This window comes from Pieris brassicae, chromosome 9, assembly GCF_905147105.1.
Source record: "Pieris brassicae chromosome 9, ilPieBrab1.1, whole genome shotgun sequence".
Classification (NCBI taxonomy): Eukaryota; Metazoa; Arthropoda; class Insecta; order Lepidoptera; family Pieridae; genus Pieris; species Pieris brassicae.
Genome location: NC_059673.1, coordinates 579,239 through 591,937, shown reverse-complemented (window position 1 = coordinate 591,937; position 12,699 = coordinate 579,239). Strand labels below are relative to the sequence as shown.

Sequence of the window (12,699 nt, the reverse complement as noted above, 5' to 3'; positions counted from 1 at the left end):
ACGTGGAAAGTATTAGTGTAAACAAAAAATAACATACAAATTGATTTCTCCAGTAAAAATCCGTAGCTCACGGAAATAATTAACAAGATCAATAATTATTATAATTAACATTGAAAATTGTTCAGGATTACCATTTTAGACAATTATTATTATAAAACCTTATTATCAGTATGGACCAAAGTAGTTTTTTAGTAAATTCCTTAGCACTTAAATGAGAGTGAAGACTGATAAGGGAACAACGTGAGTTTGACGAACTTGAAGAAATGTGGATCGCTTACAAATCAGTGAAACGACCAATATAAATTAAGTTTAAAATAACAGTAATTTTAAATTAAGTTTCATTATTAAACGATAAAATAGAAATTGAAAATAAAAAAATAACTGTATAGTAACTAACTACTTTACGAAAAAGAAGATAATAGATGATTAAGATCTAGTAGATTATTTGAGACTCAAGACTTGGTGGGAAGTGTTTGCGGTCGTGAAGGAAACTGGTGTTTGGAACAATGAATGTGACGGTGAAGTCAGGTGAGCCGACGGTAGCGGTGGTACCGGTTCCAGAGAGCGAGATGGATGCGCTACTGCTAGGCCGCACCGCGGTGAGGAACTTTGATCAGTACGTGCGACATGTATGTATCTACCTGCTCTACCCTCTATGCCTGACCATCACGCTGACTGAAGACGACGTCGTCGACCAGTAAACTCGAATGGCTCCTGATTTTGTTATGTAAATTAAATATTAACACATTTTCTTCGGTCAGCGTTGTGGAAGCTTTCGACCAGTATTCAAATTCAGTGAAAAAAAAAGATTATATCTAAATGCATTCATTTCTGCCTTCGAGGGCTTTTGAAATCTATTTCAGAAATATTTAAATTATTTTATTTTAGCTCTCAACCTCTTTCACAACGATGTTTTTATGTTGAATGCTAGTTACAAACTTGGGTGTAATTTTTCTTTTGTATTCTTTCGTTTGTGTTGTGTTTAGTGGCTCTTTTGAAATAATTATATGACAAAATATGTTAAATGTTCCATATATTGAGCTAGTATAGTTGGTGTTGCATGTGACTCATATTTGTGAAACAATAATATATGTAGCGCTCTCTTTGTTGGACCCCGTACAATATTTTAGTATTGGCTCCATATTGGGTTGAATTTCTCTTAGAACTTATCAGATAATGTTTATCCGTTAAGTGTATATAGTTGTAGCGGCTAGGTATGAAAGAAATATAGTATTTGTATAGCAATGCACAGGTCCGGATTTATATACCGGGGCTAGAGCCCCGGGGCCTCCACAATAGATTTCTGAACATAAAATGTTTTTAATTCCGACTAGTCAACACTAAACAACTTTTCTTTTGAATTTTTTTTCGTTGTATTACCTCTACCTTTGCCCAAACAAGATTATACTGTTCCTAAATATTAACAGAAATCATTGATCTGTATTTTGTTTTGTTTGTTCCTTTGTTTTAAATACTAAAAGAATAATGGTTTCACAAAAAATATCTCCACAGAAAAATTTGTATCCGAGGCCTCCAGACCCCTAAATCCAGCCTTGACATTGCACACTGTACAATTTAGTACGGCAGCCTTTATCGATACCTATCACGTATCAATTACTGATCCAGTTCATACTAATGACATACAGCCTCACTGGGAGTTCAATACAATCTACCACCTGCGAACAGTACACTGATACTGGTAATCATTTATTCACGAAAATGTATAAGTGAAGGGTGTGGCATCAGCCCGTATTTACGGCTGGACTATGCAATATTTGGCAATATTTTTTGTATGGCCGCTGAATGTTTAGTGTCCCAGCCGTATGGCGGGAACTATTGCTTTGCTATCGAAAATACTCCAATATTTCTCAGCCATATTATTGCTGTCTCGCTTTATGGCCTGATTGCGTCCTTTTTTCATGCTACGTTACAACATATATAGCTTATCTCATGTTAGTGTCTTTTCTTTGTATTATTGGTCAAAATTAATTTGGTCATTGTATGAAATTCGTGTAAAGATTTTAAATAATTGTTCATCGAGTCTTCCAGACTTACAATATCGCATGTATCACGGCTATTGAAATAATAAACCAAAATTTAAATCCTTTTAAAACGCTGCTGCAACGCGTATGAGTTCGTCCGTCATTGCAGCTATAGGTTCAGGTAGCCAAGCCATGTAGCCATGTAGCCTAGACCTTGTAAAGACAAAACAATGAGCCAAATACTGTTACAGAACTATTGCTGAGATAAATGTTTTTTTTTGTATTTTTGGGATATAGTCAGCAATGATGTAGTCATATGTTTCATTAAAAGTGTTGAGGCCGTGTAGAGGCCTCATAACACACTGTACTGTGCGTACTTAATGTACGACTGATGTAGTTTAAAAAATCTCAATAAATGTTATAATTATAAAAGAGTGGTCGCGAATTAAATATTTAAGTTGGCGCCTGGTGATATGGATACACTGCCATAGGGAACAAACTTTAGTAATTTTCTATTTAATTATTATTACTATGCAGGTAAAGAAAATTGTAAATACTGTATATTTGATTATTATAAAAGACTTTGTACAATAGACAATTTAAGTAGTGAGCCCTCTTAGCAATTACGTAGAAATGAAAATTAGAAACGTTTTTACACTTTGAGCTACTCTTATGTAACATCAATCACTGCGGGGTCGACCTTTTAAAATTCATCATTCAACGAGTCCAAATAGAGCCTTAAATATTTCACAAATTTAGCGCCTTACCGATTTCTTAGTTTTATATAGTAAAGAGATTTAAAAGAATACTAGCGGATCCGTCAGGACGTCCTGTACACACGTTTAACGTATACTAGAATGTGTAATGTGTTTAAGAGTTTAATTACAAACACATGCACTGAAGATTTAAATATGTACCAGCTGTTTATTTAAGGTATAGATAAATTACCGACTGCAGCGCCATCTGCTGGGCTGATTTGTGAATCTAAACCACCCAGGGTGCCCAAACGCATACAAAACAATTCATTCAAATCGGTCCAGCCGTTTAAGAGTTTATAAAAAGATATTTATGTAAGTTTTAAAGTCTTTTATTAGCTCTAATCCACAACCTTCTTTTCTTTTTGTTTTTAAAAACCACACCTTATGCAAATACCGAAGGTTTTCCAAATGAACTTTACGATATTCTTAAATATTTCAAATTCAGATTTATTATGTGTAGTATAATGGATATTGCACCAAAATTTACGTAGAAAATGTTTTTCATAAAAGATGCATCCTTTGAGCGAAGAATAAATATTCACGAGCTGAGCAAGGTCCCGTGAGCTAAAGGATAACAATGTCAGACCTTGCTCTACTGCCCTGCCCTAACTTGAATAAATGCGTCAAAAGCACAACATAAACCTGTATTAAGCTTATTAGTCAGGAAGTATATTACAGATACGAAAGAGAGCATTTTACACGTCAACAAACGTAAGCGATGATATAGTTTAACACTTTAAAAAAAATATCGTTAAAAATACATTTTTTTTGGTGACTAGGCAACTTGACTGTAGTATTTGATGGTTTTAAGGAGGCTGTAAGTGCGAACCAGTGTGTCAGTGCGTACGAATTTAGCACACACTCCAAACGAAGTTACCATAGTACTATAGCCACAACTTTGGACGACGATAAAAAAAGCAAAAAAGTTAAACTATTTATCGTATTTCTTGTTTGGAAATTATTTGTAACAATTTAACAGACAACAAGTCACTGTTAGCTTAATTAAGCTTTATCGAATTAAAAATATTATTCAACATATTGTTATCATTTTTTCGTTTTCTTACATATTCCGATTTCCAGTGCGAAGACACATTCCTCCAATACCAGTGTTAACGTTAGCTAGAATTCGTTAGCGTATGTTCAATATTTTAATTGTTACAGGAATTACGTTCCGTGGCGGTTGTTGTGTGGATATGAACATTAGTAGTGAAGTTGCGACGCTGCATTAACAAAAAATCTAACTTAACTTATTGAAGAATTCGTAAAACAAAGTGTCACTTATGTTAGACATTATCGGAAACGAGAATGTTGAATTACAATTTATGAGTGTGGTGAAACTAAAGGGCTCATATTGGCTTCAAGTGTACAAATATTGTTTATGCTTTTAATTATAGACCTCAATATATATATGTCGGAGAATGAATATTTTAAAATTCCCGCTACTCTGAAGTTAGTCGTAGAATGCGGTGTGGTATGGTAAGGTAGACTGTCAACGTTGACAATTGACAATGCCTAGTCTGTGTGATCTACCAAATGTCAGTGGCGCGACTATTTCGTGGCAGTAAGTGAATTCTTTAGTCACTTCACTTTCGAACGTCGCCTGCGCCGGACGTGCGCACTGACTGTGTTTAAATATTAAGTTATAATGTCGGACGACGGTAGTAACACCAATTTTGCAATTATTTATCGCGTTGAATTTGCGACATATATATATATATAACATAACTAATGTTTGGTTACATAGCTCAAGGTAATAAGAACGTTTAGTATAACTTAAATAAGTATCGAAAATCGAAGGCACTCTCTATTATTATCTACATAGTATATCGCAGTATGTTATCTGCACCGGAAACGTTCGCCGGAAGTGACGGGTGAGAGCCACTTTGCTCCCAACTCGGCACAAGACTGAATTTCCGCTCTTATTCTACTGATGATACTCTTCAGTAGAACGTTAAACCCGGAAAATTTATAGCTTTATTACAATTTATGTATATCCTTCATCGTTAACTAAAGGTGTCACCGATAAAAATGCCTAATTTATTTACCTACTTGTAATTTAAATGCGGTAATAAATAGCTCTAAACATCTAAGCAATGTTTAACTTTTCTTACTAACAAAACCGTCAACTTGTCATTCTAAATCATAGAAAAAATGTCTCAGTATTTATTAAAGGCTTCGTTCGAAGAAAATCGCTTAATCTTTGTTATAAAAAACACTAACATGAAAATTTTAAAGGTGTTTATCGGTAACGTGGTAAATATGTCTAAAATGCCTTGACATGGTGCACGAGTTAAAATGACCTCACATTCGGCTCCGTTGAGAAGCAGTACATCCACTAGTGTTGCTATCATTTTTTCGGCATATTTTTGACGTGACAACGTCTTATAATTCGATGGAGCCGGCTGCACGCACGAAAAGACATGACTCATGCGGAGTTACCACGCTCTGCGGCGTTACCGCGCTCTGAGGTGTTCCATTTAAGGCTTGCACTCAAGCGAGAGCGCGGAACGAGCGACAAAGAGGCACAATTGGCCTCCGCGACTGCGGTCGGTAGCGTTCGACATCTGCCTCTCTCCTACTTGAGTGAGCGATGAAAAGAAATTGGCATAAATGTATTTATGCGTACAAATAAATGTAACTTAATCAATTCAATCGTGATTCCGATTTACCTACTTCTCTATATCCATACAAAATATCTATCAAACAAAACAAAATTAATTTTTTCTTTTGAAAAAGCAACCATTCCATCAGTATTTTCTTATGACGTTCAATTATCGTCGGTAAAAAATCAGAAACTTATCAGAAAGAACAACTTTGACACACAATTAGAAGTTTTTATATTCTAAATAAGTTTACTAAACGATACGCAGTGTTCACATAGTGGATCTTACAGAAACAAGATACAAGCGGCAGTGAGCGTTCAAGAGGATTTCTCTCGAACTCGACACTCATCTTTAACGATGCAGTTTATTGCTGCAATCTATAACATTCAATACAACTTTTCAAACATTTCGGATTCTATTTGGAATAAACGATGTGTACTGCGAAAACTAAACTTTCTACATTTAAACAACAAATAAAATTAAACGCAACGCGCGACCGTTGATGTATGAAGAAGTATTGCTGAAGCAAGACTAGCTTAGCTAAATAATAATAATAAAACGTTATTCTAATAATATTGATCTAACACTCCGTCACTAGGGCCCTTGTGTTGTGGGTAACAAGATTAGAATTAATCCTTGGTACACGCTTTACTTAATGTCCTATAAATAAGCCCTATGCCCCATGCATAGGGCTTCCACAGTGTGTCTTCATTGCGTTCGGTCTCGAGCTTCGCATTTCACCTTCTCTCGTCCTTGGTCGCCTCCGAAGACGTGTTGGTGGTAGCGTAACTCTGCACACTCTTGAAACAGGTTCAAATCATTCGGTCTGAAATCGGTTTCCAGTCCAAAACACTTCTGTTGGCGGAGTCAGAGAAGAGGAAAGTGACAACGACTTAAATACGAGTTTAAGGTCGTCATTGTCATCTTCCTTCCCAGAGTATAGAAGAGTTAGGTCTTGGGCCGTTATCAGTTCACCAAAACTATTTCTACGCACTTCGCTTAAACCAGCTTAATTTGCAGATTGTATGTAAGCATTTCTGTTTGTGCTGGTTGAGTTGAGTTGATGATAAAGGTCGTCGATAAATGATCGGTCCGATGAGAATACTGCTTCGGTTTCTTGAATTGTTGTTGATTTTTCAGGCAAGCAGGAGATTAACCCACTGTGCCCTAGTCCGGCAATGGGGCTGCCACTCTAGAGTTTCCAGATAAGTTCCAGTAAGTGTTATGCGGTTTAGCTAAGGAGAGAGTGGATTCTTTGGTTGTTAGGTATGGTTTTAAGGTGCAGAATATTCGTCTTTTGCCCTGCATCCTCAGCTCAACGGCATTTCTAGATAGGCACGAGAAAGCGAGGTGGATGTAGTGGACCCAGAGTGGATGACTAGGACGTGGATGACATGGACTGGCCGGGGTTCTGCTTTCACTAGTGTTCCACTACATAACACAACAGAGGGTTGGTTAGCTTTTGTTGACCTCTTTATATCAGCGATTTTCACCAACACCATCCCCAACACTCCACCCCCACGTATGTATTGTTTAAAAATGTTTTCTGTATTTCAGAGTGTGGCTGAGAGTTGTTATAAGCGTTCATTTTTGGACCCTTTGAGTCATGCTAAAATACGTAGGAAGGCCTCTGCTGAAGCGAAATCAAAATCGGCTAGGATTTTAATGCGTTGTGTGATATCTCGATAGTTCCATTAATGTAGTAAATAAATTATGTATATAAACCGTACCAAACGTAAAAAAGTTTTATTATCTTACTAAATGCAAGAATTGAGTTCGATCATTTAATTAGCGGGAGTACATTTTATGAGGTTGCCATAACTATTTTCGGCTCTAAAAAACTACTGTTTATTACTATTTTAAATTGCTTTTGGCTTGGGAATAGTCCGTACAGAGCGTGTGACTGAGCTCGTGTGGCATTCAGTTTGTTTAGAAGTTATCAAATGCGGCATAAACTTCTTCATGCACGAGGCTAGAAATTATACTTACTTCAATCATAAGCTCTGTTACAAATGAAAATGATTTTTTTAATAATACATCTTTATTTAAGTCTCAGCCTAAAATTAAAAAATATTCTATTCGAAATGGACACCTTTGGCTTTTATACAGGTCTTTAATCTGTTTGGTCACAAATATATGGATTTACGCACTCTTTCCAAGGGAAATTTCGCCACTGCTTGTTCCAAAGATTTTTTAAGAAACTCAATGTCTCCGTGTCGTTTAGTCGTCATGTCGGATTAAAATAATCATAATTTAAAGTCTAAAGGGTTGAGGTCTGGGCTAGATGAAGGCCAGTCTTCAGCTCTTATAAAGCCTGGAACGTTGATTTTAAGCCAGGCTTGGGTAGTTCATGCCTTGTAACCAGGCGCAGAATCCTACTAGAAAGTCCACGGTATATTTTCAGAATGTATTGTGTGTATTGCTGAAAGGTTTCACAACACGATTCAAGACTGTATCTTAATACACTTTCGCTGAAGTTTTCACACCTTTTTCACAAAAATGTAGTTTTATGACTCCTTGATAAGACACGCCCTACTCACACTAAACCATCACTGACGCAAGATGATGACCACGATGTACGTTACAGAGCACTTGAGCAGCTTCACAGCCTAGCAGGAATCTACATTTCTCGCGAAAAGATTGTTTGCTTCCTAATGGGATTTCGATGAATTCTGACTTTAACAGCATTAACAGCCTTTGTAGTTCTAACACGTGGGCGGCCCCAACTTTTTTGGTCTTCGACAGACGAAGTGTTATTGGAACTGTTGATAGATTAGATTAGATTTACGAACATGCGCCTGATGCCAAGCTTTTAAAGTGTCTGGAATATGACTGACGGATCCATACCCACTTTATGCAAGGCGATCACTGCAATCCTATTGTCATTAACACCCCATTCCATAATATAATTTGGTAATGAACACGAAAGAATATGTGAAAAGGCGCAAAATCGAAAGAAGTTTCTAAAGTAATACACGTGTTCCAAATTCAAAATAGTGAAAAAGTTGAAAAGAAGAAAAGTTTTTATGTAACAGTATTTATGGCCAGACTTTTTAGATAGGAAAATACGTTTTTATGTAATAGGAGGCAAACGGTCAGGAGGCTCACCTGATGTTAAGTGACACAGCCGCTCATGGACACTTACATTATCAGAAGGCTCGCAAGTGCTTGACGGCCCTTTAACAATTGGAATTGAAGAATTGGCACTCTTTTCTTAAAGGACCCTAAGTCGATTTGGTTCGGAAATACTTCAGTGGGCAGCTGGTTCTACAGTGCGCGGCAACAAAAAGCTTTAAGAAACGCTCATTTGTGGAACAAGTCAAGGTAATACGGATGGTATTTAGTCGGTATAAACCTGTGCATTATTGTTAGCATTTCAGCATAATTCGTGTACTAAGGTAGAACACTGGGAGAAATGAAATTGTAGGGCTGTAAATATGGAACAATGTAGTCCGCTAACTCGCATTGTGCTCGCGATCACCGCCCATCCCCCTTACATTGTTGCGACGTCAGCTTTCTGATTATTACATTTTACTTACTATTTCTCCGTTTATAAGAAACACTCAGTACATACTTGATTTAACTTGGATTGGTGGTATTTAAAGGTGTGCAATACAGCGTTCAGAATTACACACTAAAACATTAGGCTTTTAATATAATATAACAATAAGTCTTTATTCATCCACATCTTACTATGATACTATGATAACATACTTACTTAAATAAAAACTATACTACTCTAAGATGCGGCCCTGGAGAAGGTCTCCTCTAACTTTTTTTAACTTGGAAATTATAATATATAGAAATGGTTTAGTCAAACGTGACTACTATTACAGTAACTCTCAAGAATGTTTTAGTGCGACGGTAGAGAACAATTCATGATGTTTCTTTACTGATAGGTTTTTTCAGTATTATGGATTAAAGTCGGCCGTGTCGTAAAGTTACCGACCGTTATACGTCGCCCACTCGCGATGGTCAGACAATTTTACGATGCAATTACTTCATAGGGCCGACACCCTAAATTAGATTAGATTTTTAATGTCTTCTTTCATTACTCATACAATACAAAACATATTATAATTCAATAAAGAAATAAATTTAAATTTGCTGGGAACTTTAAAAAAATCCAATTGATACAAAACATGTCAAGTCATAAGTCAAATTAGAAAAAATGACAATAAAGTTTTTTAAAGTTGGAGGCTGCTTCGATCTATTCGATCTAAAATCTAAATATTGTCTTCTTCAGCTGCTTATAAATCGTAGCAAACTGAGGCTATGTTGCCTTACTTCTGCTCTATGGTATTCCTTTATGGGGAAAGTCTGTAGATATAAATAAAGGTTTTATTACTCAGAAAAAAATTAATAGGGCTATTATGGGCGTTGAACCCCTTGTAACCTGTAGATCATTTTTTTACGAACTCGGTATTTTGACAGTACCAAGTTTATATATCCAGTTATGTCTGTAAAAAGCATCCAAAATTGTTCAAAACATGCAAAGAAACTTGCTTTTATACACCGAGGGATCCAACACGGCTGTGGGTGTGTGTGGCATCACGAAGTAATTAAAAAAATTGTTACGCCATGGCTATCAAAATATTTAATCACCTTCCTAGATGTTATAGATCACTGCCGTGTAATGTTTTCATGAGGAAGGTGCCTTTTTAGCCTGGACGAGTATTGAGACCATAACCATAATTCGATAAAAGTTTAAATAACAAATTTATGATAATGACATTTGCATGCCTACTTTTATATGGCTGATTGTGCGTATTTTTCAAATAATCGATATAAATGTACTTTCTTTGTAAATAAATGATTTATTATTATTAAACACTTAAACTAAATAACGAGGTGCTGAGGCTCTCTTTTAACGATACGCCGTTATTTGCCGGTAATCATCGTTATATTACTTTATGGTTAATAGAGCCTTATTGTCCGCGCGCAGACACGTTGACGCTAACCGTAAACGCTAAATACAAGCCTTTATATAGGTTCGCCATTTAAATGTATTTCATATAATATTATTTTATTCATAATTATTTTCCAGATTCGACAGACTCCATTTGAACATTGACCAACTACGGCTCACTTGGTTGTTCTAAATTTTAACAACTTCTCACAAGAATAATGCTATGTATGTGTGAATAGTTGTAAGTAGTATTTAAGATATATTTTTATAAAAATAAATCACCTTTGAATATTGCTCTGCCTGAATCATTTCTCGCTTCCTCTCAAAGTGGCGAAGACTTCTTTAAGTAATTATCGTGATGAGCTTGCCCGATAGTTTTGAGATAATCTCACCACCTTTGATCCTACCCGTATGGCTCCTTTTTTAACTGTAGGTCTCTTGGTGCAGATATCCCGTACATATTTATGTGTTAGGATACGTCTGTAGCGCTTCGGGATCCGTAGGGTTGTTAGGCTCCCACATATCACCCTCTCATATATTTAGTTATCTAGTGCAGCTTGCTTATACATACACTACTCCTTATATTGAACAAATATTAATTTATAATAAATATAATTATAAATGTATAAAAATAAAACGAGTAATTCTTTCAAAGTCAATTGTATACGTTTTTTCAACAAAATCCCTAGTGAGGTACAAGTGTTGTCAATAAATAAAGAGGTAACACGACTGCATCTCTCGGCTACATTTCCAGACTCTGGGGCGATCGTCAACATCCACGACTGTTTTAATCTAATGTGGGAACAAACCGTGATCCATGTGGTATCAAATTATTTCGGTATGATTAGAATAATTATTATTTTCTTATGTAGCCAAGTTCACATTTCAAGGATCGTCATGCTCGCTAAAATGTCATTGCTTGTGGCGGCGTCCATGCCTCGGGTTATTTTTCTCCCTAAAATATGACGAGGGGGCCGATGGCTGGCCATGCGTGATACTCGTGAGCCACCCGCTCTACTTGTGGTGAGAGGTCGTACTTGAATTCGTGTATGCGGTGATGTTAGTTATTTTGACTATGTATTTCCGTGTTGTTCCCACGAGAATGTCAGTTCGTACTCCTATTTCACCATGCCTCCTGCTGATGTCATGTGGAACGTGGTGTTATGGTTGCAGCTCCATACAAACGGTGTGTAATACACAACAAAACTTGGCGATTAAAAATAGTGGCGGACAGTTTCTTGCCAGTTCTTCTCTTCCGTTCTACGCCCTTGATTTGAAAACTGGCAGTAAATGTAAAATTAGAAGCATTTAATGTATTTTTTTTGACGTTCATAAGTGTACATTGTGTTACATATATGAATAAATGATTTTTGACTTTTTCTTTCTTTAAAGCCATATTTTACAGTCCACTACCTGGTAATCTGTGTATGGGTGAACAGCCGTCTCAGCCTGAAAATCGTCGATTTTTACGCTCAAGATGCACCAGTTTTTCTACATATTTTGCATTACCATTTCAGCAACTCATGAGTCAAATCGTTCATCGAAAGGAACACATAGCGATCAATGTGGCTACAATAAAAGTATAGACGTTTAAATTAATTAGCCAAGAGTTTATGGATCTCTTGTTTCGATGTTAATAAGCTTTTCAGTGAAAAAGTGTCAAGTGTTTGTAAAATTATACAAATTGTGACCGAGATACGCGAACGCTGACTATTGTATGGAGAGTGAACGAATGAACGGATGGATTACATTTATTAATTTGGTTCAAGTGGCGCGACCGAGATTGTTTTTTTTTTAAAAAATCCATAAAACTATTTTGAATACTGGGTTTTAGTGAATGTTGGATGGTTGAAACTGAAGTATTGATTATATTATAAAAATAACGGACCCGATAAACGTTGTCCTATCTTAACTATGAATATTGATTTCGAATTGGTATGATTAACTAATAGTTTTGTAGGTGTTCCGACATGGGAACAGGCGACATATAACTGGCCATGTAAAAAACATGCATTTTCAAGATTAATGCCACAAACAATTAGCGACTGCAATTATTTTACATATATATATACTTTTAATGATTACTTAATATGGTGGTTAAGTATTCTTAAATTTTCTAATTTCCGCGCTATTTTCTTAATTTTTTCTTACATAAAAATTCTTCTGACAAAAACAAAAAAGAATTAGCGAAATTGGTCCAGACGTTCACGCGTGATGCCGTGACCAAGGGAAATAGGATTAATTTATACATATATATCTATTGATCTATATATATATATAATATATAGATCAATTTGATTGATATTTATTTAAGACGTGAGTAAAGTTGCGAGGCAATTGTTTTATGTTCAAATAAATGAAACTCTTCGTTTGAAGGTGGGTCACCTTAAGTCACCTTGCCTTAATTGTTTAAAACATGAGCTTATAAATAATATAAAATTAGGGGT

The 12,699-nt window shown here is 35.9% G+C and overlaps 1 protein-coding gene across 2 annotated transcripts in view; it reads left to right on the top strand.

Moving 5' to 3' along the window:
- The first annotated feature begins 254 nt into the window (after positions 1 to 254).
- The window catches only part of LOC123714522 (inactive dipeptidyl peptidase 10), a 188,595-nt gene continuing 176,150 nt past the window's right edge, over positions 255 to 12,699 (top strand). Inside the window, exon 1 of one of the 2 annotated variants that reach the window (XM_045668797.1) lies at positions 255 to 629. In XM_045668797.1, the coding sequence (XP_045524753.1) occupies positions 507 to 629 (123 nt within the window). In that variant the 5' untranslated portion in view covers positions 255 to 506. The remainder of the gene's footprint in view (positions 630 to 12,699) is intronic. The other variant, XM_045668799.1, reaches the window with a different exon arrangement.